The sequence below is a fragment of the Liolophura sinensis genome, chromosome 8, assembly GCF_032854445.1.
Source record: "Liolophura sinensis isolate JHLJ2023 chromosome 8, CUHK_Ljap_v2, whole genome shotgun sequence".
NCBI lineage: Eukaryota > Metazoa > Mollusca > Polyplacophora > Chitonida > Chitonidae > Liolophura > Liolophura sinensis.
This window is the reverse complement of record NC_088302.1, coordinates 52,393,555-52,420,659: the sequence shown is the minus strand read 5'-3', so window position 1 is coordinate 52,420,659 and position 27,105 is coordinate 52,393,555. Positions and strand designations below refer to the sequence as shown.

At 42.5% G+C, this 27,105-nt stretch overlaps 2 protein-coding genes across 2 annotated transcripts in view; both read right to left on the bottom strand.

Annotated features, from left to right (window-relative positions):
- Positions 1 to 6,851: 6,851 nt before the first annotated feature.
- LOC135473663 (uncharacterized protein DKFZp434B061-like) lies at positions 6,852 to 12,516 on the bottom strand. The gene is made up of 2 exons (XM_064753528.1): positions 12,390 to 12,516; positions 6,852 to 7,960 (listed from the first exon to the last, which is right to left on the bottom strand). The coding sequence occupies exons 1-2, from the start codon at positions 12,514 to 12,516 to the stop codon at positions 6,852 to 6,854; spliced, it is 1,236 nt and encodes a 411-aa protein (XP_064609598.1).
- Positions 12,517 to 21,634: 9,118 nt separating this feature from the next.
- The window catches only part of LOC135473662 (zinc finger protein 608-like), a 39,516-nt gene continuing 34,045 nt past the window's right edge, over positions 21,635 to 27,105 (bottom strand). Inside the window, exons 6-7 of the mRNA XM_064753527.1 lie at positions 25,476 to 27,029; positions 21,635 to 23,624 (exon numbers count right to left, since the gene is read on the bottom strand). Of these exons, the coding sequence (XP_064609597.1) occupies positions 23,434 to 23,624; positions 25,476 to 27,029 (1,745 nt within the window). The 3' untranslated portion in view covers positions 21,635 to 23,433. The remainder of the gene's footprint in view (positions 23,625 to 25,475; positions 27,030 to 27,105) is intronic.

Sequence of the window (27,105 nt, the reverse complement as noted above, 5' to 3'; positions counted from 1 at the left end):
ATAATACGTACATGTTTAGCTGCGGTTTTAGTAACGGGTGTTTAGCCTGATCCATGCTGCCAGATAGACCTACATGTAGGACTTCTCAGTGCCGTGTCTTTCCAGATACTGCAGAAATATTAGTAACTGATGTTTAATTGATGTAACTTATTCGATAGTATTTGTTCGAAGAATTATTGAAAATAAACATCCTGAAAACGGCTGATTAAACCACTGCGCTCTTTGTCCATCTTGAAACAGAGCGACATATATATATATATATATATATATATATATATATATATATATATATATATATATATATATATATATATATATATATATATATATATATATATATATATATATACATTGCCAAGTTTCTAACAGGATGGCATTTGAATGGCCAATCTCACATTTAACTGATTTGCCCATTCTCATGAAAAGCAGATTGGAGAGTAAATCACACGCACTGAGAAAGCAGGATTGTACTATAGGGGAATATCCGTCACATCCTTGATTCAGAGCTACATGTACCGTACGTTGTATGGTTCAGAGCTACATGTAGCGAACGTTGTATGATTCAGAGCTACATGTAGCGAACGTTGTTTGGTTCAGAGCTGCATGTAGCCAACGTTGTATGATTCAGAGCTGCATGTAGCGAACGTTGTATGGTTCAGAGCTGCATGTAGCGTACGTTGTATGGTTCAGAGCTGCATGTAGCGAACGTTGCATGGTTCAGAGCTACATGTACCGTACGTTGTATGGTCCAGAGCTAAATGTACCGTACGTTGTATGTTTCGGAGCTACATGTACCGAACGTTGTATGATTCAGAGCTACATGCACCGTACGTTGCATGGTCCAGAGCCACATGTACCGTACGTTGTATGGTTCAGAGCAAGATGTAGCGAACGTTGTATGGTTCAGAGCTACATGTACCGCACGTTGTGTGGTTCAGAGCTACATGTACCGTACGTTGTGTGGTTCAGAGCTACATGTACCGTACGTTGTGTGGTTCAGAGCTGCATGTACCGTACTTTGTGTGGTTCAGAGCTGCATGTACCGTACGTTGCATGGTTCAGAGCTGCATGTACCGTACGTTGTGTGGTTCAGAGCTACATGTATCGTACGTTGCATGGTTCAGAGCTGCATGTAGCGAACGTTGTATGATTCAGAGCTACATGTAGCGAACGTTGTTTGGTTCAGAGCTGCATGTATCCAACGTTGTATGGTTCAGAGCAAGATGTACCGTACGTTGTATGGTTCAGAGCCGCATGTAGCGAACGTTGTATGGTTCAGAGCTGCATGTACCGTACGTTGTATGGCTCAGAGCTACATGTACAGTACATTGTACGGTAGACATGTTTGTCATGTTTTAGCCTTACTTGAAATCCCCACTCTGACCATGTAAATGATGATGCCATGGTAATCCGACTGTTTTTGTTTTGAATTTTTCTTTAATGCTTGGCTTCATTGGCCCTTTTTTCCGGTGAAAATCAGCTTTGAATGCCCGAATTAGAGATGGGAAGTAATAATCAGCTTTAGAGCTTGTTCTTCGTGTGAGGCCAGATCTCTAATATAGCGAGTTACAAAGTTATTGATTTAATATCACACCCTCTCTCTGGAATATGCCTTGCGATCTTTTTGGAAATGGAGTACACTAATGTGCTACACGCATTATGAGGAGTGGTCCCGAGGAAGAATGTAACATGCATAATGAGGAGTGATCCCGAGGAAGTGATCCTGAGGAAGAATGTAACATGCATTATGAGGAGTGATCCCGAGGAAGAATGTAACATGCATAATGAGGAGTGATCCCGAGGAAGAATGTAACATGCATAATGAGGAGTGATCCCGAGGAAGAATGTAACATGCATAATGAGGAGTGATCCCGAGGAAGAATGTAACATGCATAATGACGAGTGGTCCCGAGGAAGAATGTAACACGCATTATGAGGAGTGGTCCCGAGGAAGAATGTAACACGCATTATGAGGAGTGATCCGGAGGAAGAATGTAACATGCATAATGAGGAGTGATCCCGAGGAAGAATGTAACATGCATAATGAGGAGTGATCCCGAGGAAGAATGTAACATGCATAATGACGAGTGGTCCCGAGGAAGAATGTAACACGCATTATGAGGAGTGGCCCCGAGGAAGAATGTAACACGCATTTGAGGAGTGATCCCGAGGAAGAATGTAACGTGCATAATGAGAAGTGATCCCGAGGAAGAATGTAACATGCATAATGAGGAGTGATCCCGAGGAAGAATGTAACATGTAACATCTATGCTCATCCAAACTTCTGTTCAACAAGTACACAAACAATAGTTTCCCCAGTCTGCTTTGACCTAGCTTAATCCAGGCGACATGATGAAAGCAGTCCATAATAACTGTTTGGTCATTTGCCAGATGGCATTTGAGCCATTGGCAGATGGTTCTGGCCCACCTCTAATGTGTGACTTCAAAGCTGATTTTGCATTGGAAGGAAGGCCAGGGAAGTTAAACATTAAATAAACAAAGGCAACACAGAGGTGGCACATCATTCACATGGCTAGAGCGCGAATCTCGCTTAAAAAGAATGCTTAAAGCAATAAGCATAAACATATTTATCTATAATGTACCGTGAATCTTCAGGAAACGAGTAATACCCATTTGTGTTACAATCCTGCTTTCTCAATGTGCCCGATCCCCAATCTACTTTTTTTTTTATAAAGAGAGGCCACTCTTTACTGCAAATCCTTCTAAGTGGGGAGAATCTTTCAATTCCCGACATAAAGCTGTTTATTTGTTAATATGTGCTTTGTGCGCTTTCGTGCATGAAATTGACAAGTTCAGTGATATAGTATCAGAGACTTACAATGTAGCTCTGCTTCTAGATGGAATAAAAAGCTCATTACTTTAATCAAGTGTATTCAAGATGTTTATTTAATTATCGACCATCTTAGAAGACACTAACGCAATAGTTACAACATTTTAATATAATGTCCCCCCCCCCACACACACACACTCCCTCTAGATTCGCGAGTGACCCTGTGTTAAATGATTCTCCTTCCACACTAGCAGGTCATTGTTGATGATTTTTGATGGAAAGATCAAAACTGTACATTTTCCAATAGTTTCAAGTCTTGTTGCTTCTATGTTAAGACACACTTTTTAAAGTTAGGTCGTTACGAAAAATGAGAGACGTTCCGGCGCAGAATGACGCCGTCACTTTACGGCATGCATGGAGGTAGAATTCTATTCTACATGGCAGTGAAAGCTCATTCAGTGCAAACTGACCTTTGACCTTGTCTTAAATCACTTTTCCACCACACAAGTTGGTCTTAAGTGGTTTAAGTAGGTGATTTTTGATAAAGGGATCAAAGTGTATATTTTCCACCCGTGTTCAGAACTGCAAGTTCAACATGTATGTCAATTAAAGTAGAATCAAAGGTCATTCGGTGCTAACTGACGTTTGGCCTTGTCTTAAGTGACCTTATCACCACGTAATATTGTCTTACGTTGGTGATTATTGATGACGGGATCAAACCCTACATTTTCCACCAATTTTCAGTTCTGTAGGATCTTTGTTATTAAAGTAGAATCAAAGATCATTCAGTGCAAATTGACCTTTGACCTTTATCTTAACTGACTTTTCCACCACACAATCTTGTCTTAATTGGCGATTCTTGCTATTTAGATCATGTTGAACATTTTACATCTGATTTCAATGTTTTAGGTTATATGTAAAATAAATCCTTAATTAGCGCTAATTAGCCTTTGTCTTCAGTGGACTTTTGTCCACCACAGAATTTTGTCTGTAAGTTGCAGATGAATAATTAGTGTGACTTTCCTTACAATGCAGCATTGATGTCAGCCTGCGTTTGGTCAAATAAAACTGAACTGGGGTGTAATTAGAAAGAGCCCACCCACCACTTGCTGCGCTTAAGACAAGGGTTTCTGTAGTCAAGTTGGCTACCTCCACCCCATTAAACAGTCAAAACCTTTGCAGCTTTCATGTCAAATAAATCTCAGCTGGCTCTTGGACTATAAAGCCAATATATAGGGGCCTACTGCATTGCTTCAGCCCAGTATATACAGTGATAATGCACGATTGAAAGCCCTGCATGAGTTTACGCAGCAGTTTGCATAAATTGCCTGTATGAGGTTTGCATGCCTTTAACCTGTTGCAAAATCTGACATGTATTGATCAGAAATAAATGTTTTCCGCCAGGTATCCCGTCGCTGTTGTCTGTCATGAATTCATCAGAGCGCCATCTGGATGGTGACGTTTCTTTGTGCAGGTGGTGTCAGCCACAAACAGGATCAGGCATCGATCCAAACAAAGTCTGTTGTAACCGCTGTTTACAGACTAACGACTCAAGCGTAAACTTGTCTTTTCACCCACAATTGTGTTTTCGCAATTTTGTGAAAGGCTCGTAAAATGGATGGTTGCGCAGACATCGCGCACATTCTCTGTGGCCTTACAGTTCAATTTGTTGTATTTTTTCTCTTCTTGAGTATTTTGAATAAAAATAAGTACAGTTCCGTCACTGTAGAAATAAAAAAAAACATATGGCCTTCGTGCGAAATGTAATTTGTCAGATGGTTTCATCAAAAGCCCGTATCCAGGTGACTATATAAATACATGTATCAGCTTTTTTTTATCTCGTATCCTCGCCAGCCAGACTTGTAGTAACATGTTCCCGTGGGTTAGTAGCTCTGTGTTTTTAAACACGTATATGCCAATAAGAAGGCCTAAATATCAGATAATTTAAGTAATTTATTTCCCCATCCATGGTCAGCTGCATATCAAAGTAAAACACGTCCGATGATTGAATTTGTTTACGCAAAATGTTAAGCTTTACTGTAAGGGCTCAGTTTTCTCTTTGAAAGTTAAGCTAACTTGCATGTCTGTACCTATGATATATACGCTAACAATTCACATTCACACCTGTGAGAAACAAGCTAGACTGGTTAGATGATTACAGCTGACAATTGATGTATAGGCCTCATCTGCAGTTGTGGTTCTTGGTTTTTCGTGGTTCATAAACTGAGGATACCATGGCTAGGTAAGTTAAACATTGATAGCATTCATCTGGCCTCAAACGTGACAGGGTCTTTCATACGTTACGCATATTAAAGGAGTAAAAAAACACAAAAATGAAGTAAAAGCATGATCAAAAGGCCATACCGGGAGGACTGTGTCTGAATATATGTCTGCTAATGTTTTCGAGATTTTTTTCAACCGAGAACAGTGCCATTAGATGTTCAGAATGTTAAGTTCGCTCTATGGGCCACATTTTTTGACATGTTTTTTGGTAAGGAACATTCACCACTCTTCACACCTACATTAAATCTTCCCTAAATGTAATCCGTGTGGTCTCTATAATTAACCAAGCTGTTTTTAGACTCGCCAAACTTAAAGGGTTCATGGTTATCACGTCTGTTCATGAAAAACTAATCACATTTTCCAAGACTACATCAGAGCAGTTCGTAGGTTATCGAAATGGCGGCCGCCGTATAGAGTAGACCCTGAAAATGTCCTTTTTGGTCAGTTTATGTCATTGTCATAGACAATTTTTGGTTACGCCATTTTATGAACAGGTTAGTTAATTTAAAGGGAAAAGCTGCTGTCGTCGATTTATGCTAGGGAAGATTTAATGCGCGTATGAAAAATGTTGAATATTTCTTACAGTCAATCCAACACATTTGGGGCTGTTACTCTCCGAAACTCTCGCAACTCGCAACTTGCGCGATAAGAGTTACTCCAATCCGCAACTATACATGCATGTACAACCAAATGGGACACATTGGCTTTGATTGATGCCAGTGTACATAAACTCTATCTCTGCTCTGCTTGGCCGTCAAGTTCGCACTTTATGGTGCTTCCTTTCTGACCACATCAACGTCTACCTGGTGATTAGGGCAATGGCGAGTAATGCACAAAGCATTATGGATAACTGTCATAGGAGACATTACGGCAGAGACTGTAGCCTCTTAAGTCTTCCCACAGCCCGTAAGTAATGTTACAATGGTTAGTGCTGTGGCGAGCCACGCAGTCCAAACATTCTATGGGTAACAATCATGAGTGTTTGTATATCAATGCTAAACTGAAGTTCCGAGGGGTGGCAGCCTCAGGGAAATCTCGTAACCATACCTACAACAAAATGGGCCACTTCTTAAAAATAACTGCACTTGTAAAGCTCGGTTTGCACGAGGGCTTAAGACGCTATTCAATTCAACTCAACTCGTCGTACACAAGTTGGTCCCAGTCGCTAATGGCCATGCCACTTCAAGATTGAGCGACATACACGCAACAGTCGAGTTGAGATGAGACGGGTTTTACGATCCCATGTATGCCGAGTTTTAAATGTAAAAATAAACCATCACCAAGATTAAACTGTTTCTATCGTTTTTTATAATAAATAAGGTGATTTCGATCCAAACTGGCCTCCTTACAAAAAACAAATGCATTCTTAAATACACAAAACATACAAAAGAAAGAATATAATAATACTAATGTAAAGAGTTGTGTTCATCCCTCTTAAATACTGGAAGTGTTAACGGGATTATGATTCCAGTTCTTGATGAACACAACGGAAGTAAGGGTAAACGCGATCCTGGCGGCGAAAACGAGAAGCTGGTCATCTGAAGTTCATTACACATGTAATTACACAATCTGATGTTGCGTCAGTAGATAAGTGTCAGGTATCGGCTAGTTGAGGTACAACAGATATCTATGCAGCCAACAAACAACCAGGCTGAGCCTATTAATAGCTTGAACAAAAAGTTTGCACCTTGTTTTAGATCTTAAAACCGCCCCACGTATGCGTAAAAAAATATAACGTATGTCGTGGTGATAACATTAAAGGTTCTGGTACCAGTGATCACGGAGGAGTTATATCTGTGTTAGAGAAGCGTAGGGGAACTGTGTTAGGGTAGCGTAGGGGAACCTTGTTAGGGGAAGCGTAGGGGAACCTTGTTGGGGAAGCGTATGGGGAACCCTGTTGGGGAAGCGTAGGGGAACCTTTGTTGGGGAAGCGTAGGGGATCTTTGTTAGGGGAAGCGTAGGGGAACCCTGTTGGGCAAGCGTAGGGACACCTTGTTGGGGAAGCGTATGGGAGTTGAGTTATATGAGTTATATCTGTGTTAGAGAAGCGTAGGGGAACTGTGTTAGGGTAGCGTAGGGGAACCTTGTTAGGGGAAGCGTAGGGGAACCTTGTTGGGGAAGCGTATGGGGAACCCTGTTGGGGAAGCCTAGGGGAACCTTTGTTGGGGAAGCGTAGGGGATCTTTGTTAGGGGAAGCGTAGGGGAACCCTGATGGGCAAGCGTAGGGGAACTTTGTTGGGGAAGCGTAGGGGAATCTTGTTGGGGAAGCGTAGGGGAACCTTGTTGGGGAAGCGTAGGGGAGCTTTCTAGGGGAAACGTATGGGATCTTTGTTAGCGAAGCGTAGTGGAACTTTTTTGAGGAAGCGTAGGGAAACGTTGTGGGGGAAGCATATGAGAATCTTGTTGAAGAAGCGTAGGGGAACTTTGTTGGGGAAGCGTAGGGGAACCTTGTTAGAGAAGCGTAGGGGAACTGTGTTGGGGAAGCGTAGGGGAATCTTGTTGGTGAAGCGTAGGGGAACCTTGTTGGAGAAGCGTAGGGGAACTTTGTTGGAGAAGCGTAGGGGATCTTTGTTGGAGAAGCGTAGAGGAACGTTGTTAGAGAAGCGTGGGGGAATCTTTTTTGGGGAAGCGTAGGAGAATTTTGTTGGGGAAACGTAGGGGAATCTTTTTTTGGGAAGCGTAGGGGAACCTTGTTGGGGAAGCGTAGGGGAACCTTGTTGGGAAAGCGTAGGGGAATCTTGTTGGGGAAGCGATGGGGAACTTTTTTTGTGTAGCCCTGGGCAACCTTGTTGGAGAAGCGCAGGGAACCTTGTTGGAGAAGCGTAGGGGAACCTTGTTCGGGAAGCGTAGGGGAACCTTGTTGGAGAAGCCTACGGGAACTTTTTCCTTGCAGAAAATAACCGCCGGTCGTACAACTTGAATACCCTCCAGCTCGGAGTAAAACACAAATGAAATAAATAAATACATAAATAAGTAATACGGATATGGTTAATAATTCGTCCTCCCTTTCAACTGCATCTTCTGCGCATTCCAACGTGTTCACGTTTTGCCACAAAAAAGCAGGATAATATGGGTAGCGAGCTTGGAAACCGATCCCCACGCTCAGCATGTGTTCAGTCAGATTGGCTCTGCATTCATCCTTAGAGGAGAGCGGAAACACTTATCCTCAGGCTGATCATATGAGAGTTGATGTCTCTACAGACAGACTCACAAGGAGTGATAATGTTTCATTGTGGATCTCGGGTCATTAAGTTGATCTGTTATTAATGCCGTCAGCTGAGTGAAAGCCGCCTTAGCCGTTAATTCTCCGTCCATTCAGCTGTCCGTGCAGTGGTGTGTGGACGAATCACGCGTTAGAAGTAGAGAGTTTGGATAAAGCTTGGTGCGTAAATAAATAAAATATGAAGACAAAGTAAGGACGTTGTTAAGAGGAACACCTGCCTACACACAGGAGGCCCAACCCCGCAGAGGAAGATGTTTTGTGGTGCAAAGATCACGGGGGCCACTCTGAAGACAAATGGTTGCCGGAGAAGATACCAGGCCTCCGCGTATTCCACACAAAGCCGACTGGGCATGAATAATGAATATTATCATCTATAACATCGACGAAAAGTCTGAAGCAGCTTCCAGGGCCGTCTTCAAATATCCAGTCATTATCAACAAGAAAAGCAACGACTGCTAATGTCTCAGACCCTTTTTCTTCATGATTTATGCGTTTGAAAATTGTTTGGATTGGTGCCGGTGATACACGATAAGTGACTGATTAACTGACTGATATGAAAATGTAAACACATCATGGATTTGATCATCTGTGATCAGCTGCACAGATGTAAATGTAAACACACCATGGATTTGATCATCTGTGATCAGCTGCGCCGTTGTAAATGTAAGCACATCGTGGATTTGATCATCGGCGATCAGTCGATGTATGCGAACAAACCACGGAGTTGATCATCTGTGATCAGCCACGAAGAAGTAAATGTAAGCACACCGTGGATATGATCATCGGCGATCAGTCACGCAGATGTAAATGTAAACACACCACGGATTTGATCATCTGTGATCAGCTGCGCAGATGTAAATGTAGGCACATCGTGGATTTGATCATTGGCGATCATTCGATGTATGTAAACACACCACATAGTTGATCATCTGTGGTGAGATGGGCAGATGTAAATGTGAACACACCACGGAGTTGATCATCTGTGATCAGATGAGCAGATGTAAATGACAACAACAATACCTTTTTCCCCATGTTTTCATATTTCACTCTCGATATACTGATGATTTAGGGCAGTTAAGAAATATTAGAATAATTGAAAAAAAAAACATAAACGTTAGAAAAACAGAAAATGTTACAACGGAGTATGTTAATGAATGGTCAGATAATTGTCGGATAAATATTTGCAGGAGCAATGGCAGGCTAAAACGTTCGCTTTCCCATTCGGTCGCTGAATAATCGATTTGTGTAGTTGTGTGTCAGTTCACGGGTGATTGAGTTTATTAATATGGCCTGAACGTTGACATCTGTTATGTTGGGAAATCTGCGTGGTATACCGTGTAGTATTGGTATTGGTCTCTTGAAATGGCACGACTTGCCAGAGTACAACATACAGCATACAACAACTAAGACTCTGTTCCTTCTTGGTGGTCAGATATTTTTACCTACATCGACATATGTTACCGGTTGATAATTGACAATAGCTCGTGCAGTATATACTCTTGAAACAACTTTCAGTCAGTTCTTCTGGACTGTGTGACGAGATGACTAATGAGGTGACAAACGAAAAATTAATTGATCGTTGTAGGACATGCTTAGATGAGTATATTGCTTTATCGTTAAAAGAAAATATTCGTTTAGAGTAATTTGGTGGGGATTTTTTTTGTGTGTAACGTGAAACGTTCCGAAAGTTTGGTGTAACGAGAATACGGAATGATGTATCTTTTGCGCAACTGCTTGGATGTGCAATCAGCATCAATCAAGATGGAGTAGGTCCTGTAGACCGTGCATCAATGTTCAGACAGCAGAAGGCTCTGCCAATGAAGATATCTAGTTACACAGTCTCTCGTATCACATCATATTAACATGAGTGGGCCCAACCGGTATGTATGACCTCGCCTTACGGCTTCATCACTCAGCCGTTCCGCGTCTCTGCTGGGGGTGCTTATGGCTGGAGAATTCTATGCAGATTTATCGATTGGCAATAGCCTCTTGTGAAGCCAGTTAGAAAGCCTAGATTGAGGTTTTGCATGGGGTTGACTTGAGACGTCAGCTGGGACGCGAAGCTTGATCTGGAACTGGTAACACAAATAATTGAGAACCCAGGGCTGAAGGGAAGGTGGTGTGTAACGCCAGCCCAGTTCGCAGCACAGGGATCGATCAACGTTTCCAGAGGGCTGAGCCCCAACAGCATATAGCCAGAGATTTAGGAGGTTCCACTGGGGAGTTTCGGAATTGCGTTAAAACGCTATAGATAAGGATGACATATACAGACGGCCAATATCCGCGTGGAAAGACGCTCTGGGTAGAAAGTCAATAACCGTTATATCGAGGGTCAATGATGGCTCGATTGAATGTTATGATAGGTAAATCCTGCAATTTGTGGCCTTGGTGATAAGCCGATGCCACGTCGTATCTCCACCGTTAAACATTAACTGATCGATGTAAAAGCTGAAAGGCGGACAGCCATGTAAAGGTCTCTTCACGATGGCTGTACACACACAGTATATATCTCTTCCGACACTGACAGCTTAACGGCCATCTTCCTCCCCAAATCTACAAATGTGGTAATTAGTCAAAATTTTAACCAAAAAAATTACCACAAAATATCAGAATTCACAACAGCTGTCATCACGGAAATATCACGTAAACCTGTTCTTCTCCCGCTGAAGCCTTGCGTTAATTTACCTCGTTTTGCTCTCCCTGTACATTTTGTAGAGGGGGGACAACAGGTTATCAGCTAACCTTAACCTTGGCAACAGAGACTCTAAACTGGCTTACGGCCAGGCCGTAATGAAGACTTGAGGAATTATTCCGCCTTTCTAATATCCATATTCCTTGTGTGTTTTATGTTACTCAGTTATAGGAACATATTACGCTTTGTGTCCATTTAGGAAAAATCTTACTCTCCTTGCTCATATAAAGAAAGTATTTAAACCACAACAATTTCTTTCTTCTCAAACCGACACGGTCATATCTACTTCTTTTATTCCCTACCCCCTTGGCGTGTGCACTAGGCCAAGTATGCACCAACTTGGCTTAAGCCGTCAGTAGGTTTAAGTTTGTCTCAAGTTGAGATAAAAAAAAAAGTAATCCGTGACGTACCAACCTCGATTAGTTTTAGTCAGAGCTTAAAGAGCGTGAATATTTAAACTTCTTCTGGGGTAGGTTTAACATTGAGATGACCATTTGACCGTTTGTTTCTGAAGAGGAAGGGTGGATTTTCTCTTTTGTCTCGACGCACTAGATCGGATAAAACCACTTGCGTGTGTTTCGAGATCATTCTAATCCCTTTGACCTGTTTTCAGATGTCGACTTCCACAAACAACATCGGAATTTGTCTCAGACATATGGAAGCCGATAGAGGACATCCAGCTACCTCTACCTTTCTAATACAGGGCGAGACAGCGAGGTAGCGAGGTAAGACAGCGAACACAATCTCGCTACCTGGCAGCTTCGCATCGCTACCTTTCTGCCTAGCATCGCTACCTCGCTACCTCGCTGCCTTGCTACCTGGGTGCCACACTGCTTCGCTTCGTTGCTACCTCGCTACCGCGTTTCGATTCCTCGCTGCCTCGGCCTGTATAAGAATTGTCGAGCTGGTGAGATAGATAAATGTGCTCTATCTGCTTCCATAGATTTTGCACGCTGGAAAGAGTTCTCTTCGTGGCTCTTAGGGATGCTGTTTCTGACTTCGAGGCTGATGCATGGTTCAGCTGGGCTTCTGTTCATTTAGTTCCGGAAGAATCTCAGGAAAATGTAGAAATTGTTCACGGATTATGAATTACCATAACAACTGTGAATTATGGTTACAGTTTTGACTCTTACGTTAGTGTGCAGATATTTGTAGATCACTTGGCAACCAAGTCATTCTCTTCATTTCTGCTGAATGTGGTCACTATTTCCGCTATACCTGTTGATCAAAGCTTTGCAGAGCCCGACAAAAAAACATACATGAAAGTTTATGTCAGGTCAAAGACAAATCGACATGAGCTGGATTTGAACTTATCGGAGAAAGGATATATATTATGGTCTTTTAATGAGTGGCGAATAAAGTCTTATTTCACACAGTTGTTAGATCTTCAGCTTACTTACCTTCCTGGTAGCCTGAATTTAATCCATGGTCTAGCAATCGAGTTCCAAACGTAGATGATCTATTTCCGTCATCACTGACGTCATCATCATATGTGTTATCCATCGGTGTTAGTTGAGAGCGGGTCATTGTAGAAATTTGCTTTGTATGAAGAAGTGCCTCTTCACTATTCATAGTACCTCATCTTGTTTTGTGTCTTTCGCGTTTTTCGGTTGCATTTTCTTTTTTTGCATTCATTTTTGCATTTTCCACAGGGTTTTTTAATTGGAATGCCTCCGAACCCCTGTCTCTGTGTTAAATTCACGGTTATCAACGTCATGCGCACTCTTTCTGCACTATTTGCTTACCGTCATGTTTGTTTTCAATCACAGATTTATGATATTTACGTAATTTTTTAGTCCAGTTATGAGAATTTTTAGTTGTGCTTTCCTTTACAAACCATTATACTATACACAGATATTTACTTATTTATTTATTTGATTGATGTTTTACGCCGTACTCAAAAATATTTGACTTAATATACACAGATATCCTGGTGCTATACAGAATGCAGCAATGTGAAAAGTGCGCTATACCATACCTCATGATCACTCATGTACAGGGCAAAGTCATCCCTAATATAAATACCAGTAAAATGAGTCAGCAGTGGAATCATCTGATCACATTTGGAGGTTGTAAAAATGAAATTTAGCTTGAGGAAAAATGGTAATCTAAACATTGGTTTATTCGAACTTAAAACCGTTGGTGCAGATAAGATTAAGATTATTTAAATCGCCGCTTAAGTAGAGATTAGTATATCCCGAATTAAACCAAAATTTAATCTATGTTGGTGCACCTGGGCTTAGATGTTTCTAGCAGGGTTGAAAAGGGCTTGTACCGGTCCCTCTTCTGATCTCCCAGCATACAGATGCCCTCAATTTGACGTGTCACTGTGTATTGATTAATCCTTATAAGGATCGCCTCAGGGACGTGGTAACGGGAGTTGACTTAGCGCAGAAATTGATTGTCCTGTCAATTTACACGGATTACATATGCATTGTTGACGCAAGAGGCTGTCTTCATACCCAGTGCTGCTGACCGCTTAATAATGACATACTGATGGATTATTCATACAAGAGTGCTCAATGGTCGATGTGCAGTTGTAGACCTCATGCATGCAGAGTAACTCGGCTTTGTCATTGTTGCTTTGTCCGTATAATTTTACCCTGAATACACATATATAATCCACAGAAACCGAAATGCACGGGCACTTCACACAGGTGGCTATTTGTATACAGGACCAGAGCGCCTAGTCTTGGGAGTATCTGTACATGAAGTATTTTAATATGGCTTTGAATACCAAAAACGTGGACCATTACACATTTGAAGCTTTCGACTGTAAATCTCCGTTAAGGCACCAGTTAAGGGGTTTTGAAAACCCCGATACCTCTTGTCATGGTTGAGAAGTTATCATAAAAGATAGAACATTTATTTCTATTAGACTATATAGTTACCAGCTTTAGCTACTACACACCGCTTCAAAGCTATAGAAAAATCATTGTAATGCACTTCGTGCAATGGTTTTTTTTTTCTCACATCGTATTCATCAATATCAGCCTTACACTGAGTTCCCTGCTGTGCAGTATTAATTATGAGCTATCCAACTTCTAACAGAGGCATGCAAACCATACGCTATCTAACACAATGACTGCCTGTTCAACATTAATTAGCCATAGGTTGCACATAGTCCTGTTTTTCTAGCAAAACGCTGTAAGTGTTGGTTCTTTACTGCCTTTCCCTGTTCACCTTATTTTCCGCACGACTGACTGCGCCTAAATTATACAAATCGCATCCAGAGATAAGATATCAGGGTGAGCCAGCATATCCCGTGTGACAGAGAAGCCCACTGGCTCTGCGGGGCTCTGAAGCCTGAGCAACCTGACAAAATCTCCGGCTGTTAGACTGGTTGAAGACCGCCGGGTGATTCGGTCACCCAGGCTGCAGTCGACAAGATCTTTGTGCCTCACCGTTAAGCCCGTTCGCTTTCACCATACCACGATCGTTATTAATAACATCTCAACAATTAAGCCCTTAATAACAAGCCATCGGTGCATTTAGCATGATAATTTGTGCAACCGAGTAAATGAACGGGTCGGCCCTGCCTCCTGTGTTCATCTATTATCGCGGCCAAGTCGTTCGGAACGTCGCCCAAACCAATTTGGGCGCGTACAGCTCATAGCTGCAAGCACAATATAAACATGTCAAGATTTTTCGCCTTTTTCTTCCCACTTCATATTTTTTCACCTCAATTTGCCGACATGTGCTGGCGATCTGCTGATGGTATAAAGTGGTCTCTGTAAAACGATACTCCAAGAAAAGCCATTTTCTAAACTCACACAAGAGTTTCTGACCCCGCCCCTTTGTGTCCCAGGGCCCATTTCGTCCCCACTCAACACCGTACTTAGCTACCCTTATGTCAAATACATTTTGCATACAAGCCTCATTAAAACAGCCTGGGGAACGTACAAAGCGCATTTCCTTGCACTGTGCATCACAGTGTACTACACACACACATCTATAGGTACAGGTCTACACAGCTCGCCGACTTAATCATGTGTATGTATGGCGTACATTACTGAGCCGTCGTCATACGGACTGTATCAGTGGCTGTAGATCTCTTTCAAATCTCTTTCAACATATAGCAGTCACTGATAGTCGCGGGAAAATAATCTTGGGACTAATTTGGACTTGTTTTCTACTTTTCGAGGACTAATTAATTTGGCTTGAAAATACAGGAGGAAATATTAAGTCAAACAAGTATAAAAAAAATTATAAACATGCATTAGCACAAATTAACCACACACAACACACAGTAGTCCTATCAATTGAGTTAATGAAAAATGGGAAGGTTTCTTCCCGTTTCCCGCTTTGCACTGCAGCTGGATATTAAACAGATAGGCCTATTACAACTGGTTTTTAAACTTGTGCGTGTATTTTTATTTTCTTTTAATGTCGTCATAGACCCCTATCGAAAACCATTTACTACCTCCTGTTTTGAACATGTTTTCACCACGACATGGCTAACATATTGCCGATGTGGCGTTTAGTCTCAATAATTCATCCATTCAAATCTTTACATATGTTTACTCCGGGCAAAGAACTTTCTACAACCACGTTGGAAGCTTTGTGGAGCACTGGAATACATATGTCGGTAAGACAGACAATGGTACAACACACCATGCGTTATTAATGCTTTAACAAATGGTAGTCATTAGTCAGGAAGGTGCTGGTATTAATTACATCAGGTAAATTGACAAGGGGTTCAGCAGACGACATCTGCTGGTGCTAAAAATAGCAAGCACGTGTTACCATGGAAGAGGAGTGATTGACAGCGGCTTTACGCCGTCCATTAGCAAGCACAAGGTGTCAGCGCTGCGAGGTCTGACGAGCAGCACTTTTCATTGGCGGAGCAAAGTAATTGCCTGGCTTGTCATGAACTGTCAGCCGCCATTTAGTTGAGACTTTTCACATCTGATTTGTAACGAAACTTTTTTTTAAATTCCGGACTAACACTTGCGTAGGACTTAAGAAGTAGTCAATAAACGAACTGCGTTGGTACAGTTGTTCTATTTATGGAAGTGAAGATTTATACAGATTAAACGTCACACCGAGAAGCTGCACGTCACCAGAAAAAATTACATGGGGAGAAATTTCCTTTCAAATGATTTGTCTGCATTTATTAACATGTTTATGTACACGTAATATATAACATTTCATTTTTAACATACTTGTAGCTCTCTCTGTATGCTACGATTACCAGACAAAAAAAAACGGTGGACTACTGCATTTTACCTTGAATTTCGTGCATGAATAAAATTCTCATTTTGCCAGAATCCGAGAGGTTTGCAAAAGTGTATTTTATGTTTGTTTGGGAGGTAAGATGATGTCATACAGGTAAAGGTCAGCTTCATTACCTAAATCAACACTTCATGACCTTTACTTGCCTGTGTATATGCGCTTCTTTGTGAGAATTTCTAGGGCAAGTGCAGCATATTCCCGGTAACAGTGTAAAATCTGTAGGAAGATTGACAAGTCGTATTAGATTGTATAATGGGTGTAAAAGTGTATCGGTTTTCTGTCGTCCGACACCCGTCATCTCGGTGAGTTGTGTAGCCGCAATACAGAACTGAACATCTGCCTGAGATTTTGCGCCCTTTACAAGTCACGTGCATTTCTATAACAACGATTTGATTTTTGTTCTTGCGTCGATAAGGTTTATCGCGATCGACTTAGTCAACCCAGCAATTCAATAAGCAGAGTTGGGCCTGTGAAGATTTAGCCAGGCCGTTATTATATTTTCATGTCGGCCGTTATATGTGCTGTTAACACTTTATGAGCTGGCTGACCGGCACAAGACGCGTTGACCTGAACTGGGCTGATATATGTACACACTAACATCATTCTCACGCTTGACCTTTATACACTGCGCAAGAGCTGTGCACATTCCTGTCTGCTCTCGTATGGGGCCTACAGCTTGCCCCAGGCAAACATTGCTATTTTCTACGCTGCCTTTGTGGCTGGGGAGATATAGCCGGTGATCCGGTCCAGAGCTACATTGGGTTTTCTCCGGTAACAGGCGGCAAATGAAACAGCTCTCCAACTGCGTTAGAGTCCAATTACACCCTTGCCTTCACATCCCAGATTGGCTTTCATTACTGCCCACTTTCCCGGCGCTCTGCCTTCGTGTCGGGACCTATTCTCTGGTGTGAGTTAGTGCTCTCCGCTCCGCCAAATTGCTTCAAGATGACGTCGGGTCATATGTTTGGAATGCCCCCATGCTCTCGTATCCTTACTAAACATCCCCTGTCTAATCATTCTCAACAGCAGTAATCAAATATATCGTATGGCAGCTATTTCTGAGCGACGAAGCTGTTCTTTTGTCGTTTGGATAGTTCCTGAGGATTTCTGTAAAGTTCTTTAAGCTGTGTCACTTTAGAAAAATGGATTACACAGGCCTATATGTAAAAGTGTTTATGTGCACTTTAAAAATACGCGATTTCCAATCGATCCGGGATTATTTACACCACTGTAAGAAGACAATGAAACAGTTGTTCTGTGTACTAAATCTATTATTTTATGGACATCCTGAGAAATCTTTTGTAGCTGATGATGTCCTTCTTTCCCTGGCCTATCAGAATTCTGCTGTGGTCTGAACTTGGCATGTCAGAGATTTGCATTAGAGGACGCTATGTGTATTTAGGGAGTTACATATATACAACCAGTGTATGCAGAGACGAACGCCGACAATATCATACACACATTCCTACGTGTTATTTATACACAACGAAAAGGCATGTGGTGTTTCAGCTAACCCTCAAACCTCCTCACTTCGCAGCTATGTCCAGAAAAACACAGGAAATCAGCTGAGGCGAACGGCTATTGGGGGAGCGGGGAAGGGGGGGGGGGAAGCTTTCTGTTGTGTGAAAAAAAATCGCCTGGTTAGAAAGGCTGTTTTTTTTCGGCGTCTCCGACGACCTCGGTAGCAGTGCGAGAGACTTCTATTGTCAGGTTAATGAATGGCGTCTTGATAAATGTATAAACGTGCCTCATGTTTATTCGGCTCAGGTGACACCCGAGGAAAAAATATGACAGCTTTAGTTTTATCTGTAACCCCTAGATGTTATCTGGCTAGGCTGTTTGTAGTTTGTGCCGGAGTATTTAAACACCCTTAAGCGTTTTTCCACCTCGTGAAATGATGCGAGAGAAAAGACGGCGAGGAAAGAAGTCCGTCTCATTCCTCTGTCTCCCAAGTATATGAGCGAACAGAGCCTCTTTCCCACCCCTCACCGCTTTAATATTATCTGACACAGGCCGGTTTGTTTGCCTTCGGCCTAGAATTACCAAGGGCCCAGTTTTAAATGTCAAGGGGTTATCGAATCGCATCGACTTGGAACAGAGGCGGAAAGGCGCTTCCAGTTGAAGACATAGGCCACAAGGGGAACAGAGAGCCAGTCATTTCTCAAATCAGTCAGCCATTTCACAGCTCAAGAGCAAACTCAATATGTCTGCCATACCAGCCCTCTGGATTGCTCTCTTGATGCAATTTGTCTTCTAGCTTCTTAACGCCGGCCTATAGATTACCAAGACCGATCTATACCTCGGTACATAATACTGATAAAGTGTCAGTCCGTCAACGCTTTTATCGTCATCTGTAATAGACGTTTCCACCCGACAGAGACATGCGCGTATCACTGGCCTTGGGTGTTTAATGACTGAAGCTTTCGCGAACACTTCGAAGTAATCGCAGATCGCATTAAAGTCGTCACTGACGTCCGTTTCGGGACGCTCTGATGTAAACGCTAGGATACTTTGGTCCACAAACGTGTGGCATTCTTACGTCAAGGATGGGTCAGACAGCTATTGTTGTTGAAATTCCAGTGGTCCACTTTCTGCTGGTCGTGTCGATCCATGATGATGTGCTTAGCCAGGACTGCTCCGTGGCAATGAACGCATGGGAAAGGTCCTACGGGCAACGGAATATAAACCAGTCATGCCGTCTGTTTGATTTCATCGCTGGTGACCCATTACAAACCGCCAGACTCTTTTCATCTACCAGACAAGCACTGCTGGAAATTGTCTCCACCGGAGGTGTACAAAACCATAAATCCGATTGAGATCAATTCCTGCGCTGTAAACCCATGTTAAGAGGGGCGACGCCGGGACAGCCTGGCTGATCTTCCACGACCAACAGCCCTGGCCATGTCACTTACAAGGCTCATATATCAAAATCAGAGAGAGCGCGTCTGAAACTTGCATAGCATCGGGAGTGTCACTTCTGATACAACACACCGGGAGACAATTCAAGTACAGAACTGCTCGCGGTTTTGACAGCATCTCCTCATTTGACATCTGGCAATATAATCTGAGATTACTTCACACCGCTCTCTGATCAAATCTCTAAAGCTCCATTTCTCCCAACTTGTCCACCTGTAAGCATACGTGTAGACAGCGATAAAGTCTTAGCATCTCTATTAATTTATATCGCATTGTTCCCAATAACCTAGAAAGAAATCAATTGACAAAATGCCAATTGACAGTTCCAGGTCTTTCATGTACAGCGCACTTGTATATTACTACTGCCGTTTTCAGTCAGATAACTCAACTTTTGCCTGCATAGTATTTACATCATTTTCATAAAAACAACTCTTGTTCTATCAGATCTCACGTGGACAGTACTAACGAGGCTTTCTCCATAACGACTCTTGTTCTATCAGATCTCACGTGGACAGTACTGGCGAGGCCTTCGTCATGATAGCTCTTGTTCTATCAGATCTCACGTGGACAGTACTGGCGAGGCCTTCGTCATGATAACTCTTGTTCTATCAGATCTCACGTGGACAGTACTGGCGAGGCCTTCGTCATGATAACTCTTGTTCTATCAGATCTCACGTGGACAGTACTGGCGAGGCCTTCGTCATGATAACTCTTGTTCTATCAGATCTCACGTGGACAGTACTGGAGAGGTTTTCATCATGGCAACTCTTGTTCTGTCAGATCTCACTTGCATATTATTGATCTTTTCATTAAAATAATTCTAGGTCTTTTAGATATAATCAGGAGAATCAGTTATTATTGATGGTGTATTCATACAAAGTACAAAGATATGAGGTGTTTTAATTCAGCTATCATCACCATGAATATATATTATCCAGGCGTCAAAAGACACCTTTGCCTACCAAGCCGTCAACAAAAATGGACGTTCCGGATAATCGCTTGATCAATTTCCAAAACAACGTGCAACACGAATCGTTTACCATGCTAGTTTATAAGATGTCCATAATCAAAATATGTCTCACTTTCGCTTTGATTTCAAATGCAGCCTGGATTTCACCAGAGACCTCCATCTACACGGTCGTACACAGCTCCAATGGGAATGAGTCGAAGCGCTCTTATAGGAATGGTCCCCCTATAAGACGGCAGAGTATTCGGTGCTGACATTAGTTCTGATAGAAACATGACTCGCGATGTTAACATAATTCTGATAGAAACATGACTCGCGCTGTTAACATAATTCTGATAGAAACAGGACTCGCACAGTTAACATGAACAGTGTAAGCTCTGGAAGAAACTCTTGCTCAACGAAGGAAAAACGATAGAACCACTCTGGACAGTGTGATTGAAACAAGGAGTGGCTAAGGCCGATTCCCAGCATGCTTCCAAACACATTACACCCTCGAGTCCATCGCAAAACAAGCTGATCGGTCGACTATACTAACTGATAAAATGGAGTTATTTTTCCTGTAGAGTATAACTGAAACTAATTTGATGTTACAATGTTATCTACAGGATAAAAAATATTGTTAATTAAGGTTTAATGGAAGATAGAATGTCCCCGCAGGGAGGCGATCAGCTAGGATATGGCTATAGCAAAAAGCGAGCTCGTTTCTTTTTAACAATGGAGCAGTCACTATCGCAAATTAATCATATGACGGGTCAAAATGTAATGTAGACAGTGACAGTTAATTAGATGGATATTACTGACAAAGGGTCGGATTTCTCCGGTATCATATTCCTGGACACTGGAGTCCATGAAGTTTGAGGGTGTTACAACAACACGCGAGACTGTCCACGGCAACTCAGAGACACCCAGTGTTTCATGCATGATGTAATGTCAGTCACGCATACATTACATGCTGAATTACATGTTCACAACGAAGTGAGCCAAGGCAAGACAGCCTTCAGTGACAGAACGCAAACGTGTTAGATCTCTCCCCATCTTGTATGTTCCACTCTGCATCTATCTACATGTACGACACCCCGCTTTCTCATTGAAGTCACCTTCTCTTTTTTTTCTCCTATGGATTTAAATCATGACGCATTGAACGCCTCTAGGCGATAATTTCCCATAAACCACGTTCTTTAAACATGCCCCAAGGGGACATTAGGGAATGGTGGTAATAAAATCTGCTTGTATGGCGGATTGACTAGAGCCAGGAGACTGTTGGGAATCATCCTAACCACCAGGCTTTTCCGAGCAAAGAACTAGCAGATAGCGACATCGTATTGCAGATGCTGGTGTTGTATACCGTAGCCAAGTAAATTACAAGGCATAGGTGTGTAATTAAAGATAAGTGATTTAATAGAAAACCTCATCAGAACTGAAATGGAACACCTCAATGACCTGTCGCCACAAGGAAGCGGCGAACCCGAGAAAGCATGGGCCGAGTCGGTAACAGTGACAATAAAACCAAACAAAGGTATATCAGTAAACTAGGGTTAGGTTATTTATTGTGAAATACAAACAGACATGAAGGATAGCGAGGCCCTGAGTGACGGCTACAATGTGGATGTGAACAAACAGTGCTATAAAGTATCCCCAGCGCCACAATGGCTGGCCTGCCTATCTCACGACCTTTCCACCTTATTCACATGCTGTGCTGAACTCTCTCATGTCATTTAACGCTCGCTATCGCTCACATCTGCTCCTAGTCTCTCGTGCATAACACATTGGGGGGAATAAATGAAACAATAAAAACGCTCATTTTATACACATTTATATAAATCATCTAGAATAAATCTTGCGGATTATATATAGTCAACTCAGAATAAAATATGTTTAAAATACTCTAAAGATCCACGTGCGGAACATGATAGCTTTAGCAACAAACAGTCAGTCGGTTTGTGGACTGACAGAAGAAAAAAAAACGTCCAATAGAAGAGACTCGAGGCCCTGAACCTGCCCCGTTTGTCAACTTGACACACACTATGTTTAAATGTGACCCTTGGCTCTGGGCTATATTTACAGGAGAGATCAGGTTGTGAATGACTCAAATCTGGCTGTACAGGACAACACAGCTCCACGGCTATAAAGCAGGTTTCTGTTTGACGAACACAGGCTGTAGTGGAGAAGCGTTGGGTGGTCTATACGACCAATGGCTCCAAGCAAAGACACAGCCCACAAACAACACCCATGCACCTTCCTTCTCCCAGCCATGTGGACTTGAACCCTTTAACATTATAGGTATACCTAGTATCTATGTTCTTATGCGAGATACATGTAATTTGTCTGTACACACTCATGATGATCACGCGCAATTTGTAACTTTAAATTAGGCAATTAGCACAACGTCATTCATCACGTGTTGTACGTCTCCAAAGCTTTCATCCACGGAAACAATGTTCTGTATGCCGGCGCAGAAACTGCGAATCGGACAATTGTTCCTTATTGACAGCAAGTGTTGTAGTATTGTCCGCCTTCTTTCCCGGCACTAGCCGGCTTAGAACACTTATCCCCGTAGGCTATATTTTACTGTCATAGACGCACAACCAGCGGCTTTAATCAATATCTGGAGAACAGCCTTTGAAGCACAACAGCAAACAGAAGCGATTAGCCTTAGCCGAGCGCCAGCTACAAAGCCTGTTCATAGCGTCTGGCTTACACAGCTGTACACGGTCTCTATCCAGTCAGCTTAGGCTCTGGCTCCCTCTAATCAAATCACATTATAACTGAATGTATACATTTGGTCCAGGTTGGCTGGCTTGAAAACCAGTCTATAACCCAGTTACAGTCAGTAACAAAGGCGGCGTTGTCCCAGGGTTCAGCTTTCGCAGAGAAGAAGTAGAAAATTTATTATCCACTCCTTCGCAATGATAATTAATGGCACACAAGTTTAAATGTCATCACTGCCAAGCATCACAATCAGCAAGTTTGTAGCAACAAGGTGTAAATTTTTTAACAGTTCAGTTGGTCCAAATTTCCAATGGGAGGAGGGGGAAGGGGGTACAGGAAACTTTGACAAATTTAGAAGTCTTTTTTTCTTCCATCTGCCGGAGCTTCCTTAAGATCCTTGGACCTTCATCACAGATTTAGGGGGAACAAGGAAAGAAAATAAAAACAGTGAAAAAAGAGCACAATGCCAACAAGAGTCTGGCAACCATATGGCGCAGCACCAAATTCCTCATCTATTTGGCGCAATGTATACACATATATTATATATACAAACAGCCTGTTTAGATCACCCGTCAGTGTGGGAAACTCCTCCAGACCTTTCCTGGTCTAAGTCTTTTTCACAGTTTGACACAACCTTTCACAACATGAGCCAGCAGCTGTTGAGAGGGTTTTCCTGCCTTTGTCCGTAGCCAGATCCCTGTCTCACTTAGTGGGGTATTGATGTGGGATCCCTGGGTAGCTGCTACAGCTGAGGGAGACCCAGACCCTGGGGATGATGGTGTGCTGGACTGTTGACCAATAATTGGGGCTGGAACAAAACAAACAAAAAACAAAATGAACTTTCAGACTCTATTTATCCTGTCAGCATAAGTTATAAAACAGGGCAAAGGCGCAATTCCTCATCACTTAAATGAACAAGTTTGATGTAATACCTTGGCAAAAGAAGACATACCACATTAAACACTAAATAATGCAATAACACATACACTGGAAAAAACAAAAGTGTACGAGTCTAATGAACTCACTCTAACTAACTCCATTCATTTAACATGTTCCAGTCCCTTTAACACCCATTAACAGGCTGCACGTATAATTAATGCTTGTAAATTTGGCTGGAATGGTGATTATCCATGATCCAGAATATTAATTGCACTACCTGCTGTGATTCTACGAAGACAGATGAATAATTTCTCTGTAAAGTAGCTTCGTGTTTCGAAGACATTCTTTTTTTGGCTCGTGGAAATGTAGTGAATGCTGATAACCTTAAGGTAATACCATCTCGACTTCTTAACACTACGTTACAGCTTGATTTCGATAATCAGTTAAACAAGAAAGCAATTTCCCTCGAAGAGCTGCCAGCATTCGGCCAGGCAACCCAATCACATCAGACTCAGCAACGTGTTCACTGAAGAAATGGATTTTTCTCTTGGATCTTTGCTAATGGATTATTCTCTCCAGATTTCCCCAGGAAACAATTTTCTTCAAGATCGATTTTATGGGAATACAGCATCTGGCTGAACCCGATCCCAAGAGGGAAAGGTAGCAGTAAAGCGTCCTTCATTTGTGTGCAAGCTTAATATGGCCAGCAACATAGCATGAATACATCAGAGTGGTCCTCAATCAGTGGAGAGAGGCCTTTTCAGGGAGACAAGCTACACTCTTCAGGCTCTGTCAATAAGTGCAATCAACCAGCTACTCCTTTACCTTAAGACCCCAGTCTGTCTGGTTGGTATGAGAACTGGTACTAAAACAATTCTAAGCCAGGTCAGAGACTGATGTTTGGTCTCTAGAGTTTAGGAGATGGCAACCCGGTAAATTCTCACACTCTATCAAATCTACAAGATTTTAAGGAGGGGACAAAGTCACTAAGGGAAAGCCGGATTGGCACCAGCAAAACAGGCACTACAAAGAGGATTCCCTGTTTCAGCCGGGGACAGTATCAGCGATCACAGCCTGATTCTGCCTCTGCAGACAATGACCTTTGGCATAACTGTTCCAGGCCCTGGAGCTTTCACAAGATCAATGCGCTCTTCCATCACACAGATCCCCGAGGATTAGGCAGAAAAGCATACATGGTGTAATTAATGAACCCCAGACAAATGGACTTATAAAATCCAACGGCCTAATTGTGTAAACCAAGAGTCCTGGCTCACAGCATACAACCATAATCGGCAAAGTACTTTCTGAGAACTGAATTACAAGGAGAAAATTACACATCTTTTATGCCCCGATAAAGCCAATATGGCAGATCGGCTTTCTTAACCTACAATCTTCACGCTTCGATTTTCCTGCTTAATACCCTGACCCATACGTACCTTACAGAGACTGAACACGTCCCAACGCACAATAGTATACTGATTACACACAGACTAAAGCTTGTATCAGATAATACTTTACCTAGACTACACCTGCAGTATAAATAGTATATCACTGAGGAAATTCGGCTTAAATGATCAATAGCTGTATACGAGAGAGTGGAGAAGGGCTTCACATAACTTGTGATAATAGCGGGCCTCCTGCACATCAGAATACTTATTGTCTAGCTGAATATGACAATTGCTCCTTTAAAACTACAAATGCTGCTTTTTGGAATTATGATGCAAATTTGGACTTGCAAACAATTAATAGAAAAAAAATTGATATTATGTCATCGACTTACCACCATAAGTCCCATACATGGGGGGGAATCCTCCAACGACGTGGGTATGATGGTGGGTGTGCACATGACGCTGAGTAGGTGGGGACTTTGTTGTTGCTTCTCTGTGTTTTTCAAGCGGTGAAGCGGTTGATGCGGGATCTGTCGTCTTTGACATGGGCGAACTACGGGAACTAGAACGTCCCTTTTCTTGCAGTTCATGTATTTTGTGCCCGGGTAATACTGTTGATGCGTGGTGCTGTAACAGTTCTACAGCTTTGGGATCCGAGTCTGGATTCATTGAAGGTCCCACCTTGGGGCTCGGGGAACTTGCACTTACTAAACTAGCCTTGGCCTTTTCGTCCACCTCTCCTTGACCACTTCTATAACCTAGCTGAGATGGATGGAGATATGTAGGATTAGCATAACCTATCACCGGATTGATTCCTCTGTACATTGGATGATTAGGATCAAACGGAATCTGATGTCCATAGGGAGACTGCATGTATGGGTAGGAAATGTAAGATGCATAAGAGGCCTGAGATTGGGCGTTGGATGTTGGAGTTGTGGCTGATGTGGCAGGGCTCCCACGAGCAGAGCCTGCGTAACCTATTCGTGGATTCCTGGGATCATCAGTCCTAGGTTTCTCACTTCTAAACTTGTCTTCCGAAAACTTAGAAGGATCGGAAGGGTTTTTCCCTGAACTGCTGTCCCTCGATTTAGAATCTGTTGCCTCTCTTTTAGGTGTGTCGCCTGCATGGTCTGATCCAACTGTGTGAGATTTACCATCCTGGCCATGTTTCTCTCCAGAGCTGGATTTGGCTGGCGAGGACTCAGATGGTTTACCAGAAGGATCAATTTTGCGGCCATCACCAATTCTCTGCTGCAAAGCTAAATTTTGTTGCATCATGTAATAGCGTCTCAAATCATCTTCATGCTTATCATGCATTCTGTATGTGGCTTCATATTCCTGCTTGGCCTTTTCTTTATCCATCTGTGGCTTCAGCTCAATGTTTTCTTTAATGATCTGATGGTTTTCCATTCGTTTATCCCGTAAACTTTGTTCTCTGGCAACACTATCCGGGTGCACAGCTGTGGCCGTTGGTCTCCTCAGATCTGTGGGTCTATCTGAAGATTTGGACGAAGAAATTTGACCATATTTGGAAGGCGTGCTTAAGTCCCGTCCTTCCTCAGTCCCTGATCGTCTCGTTCCATCTTTTCCGTGTTCCCTTTCTTCAGCCTTGAAACGCTCCTCATGAGCTCGTTTCTGCTCCTCCATCATTTTCTCATTATGCTGCCTGTAATGAGGGTCTGTACCCATAAGATGCATGTGATAGGCTGGGTCAACACCATAACCGTAAGCCGCTAAATACTGGTATTGAGGAGGAATGGTTTGCAAAGCGTACATTTGCTGCAACCACTTCTGCTGCTGCACTTGATACTCCTGCATTTGTTGAGGAGTCATCTGCTGTCTTCCAGGAGGTCCTACCTCTTGTTGTTGTATCTTTGGTTTATTTTCTTCAGAGGCCTCAGCTAATGAGTCTGCTTCCTTTTGATACCATCCCCATCTCTGGCCGCCTTCATGTCATTCTCTTCTCTGGAAGACGTGGACCCTTTTGACTACTCTGTGACAAATTGTGAGGCATCATATATG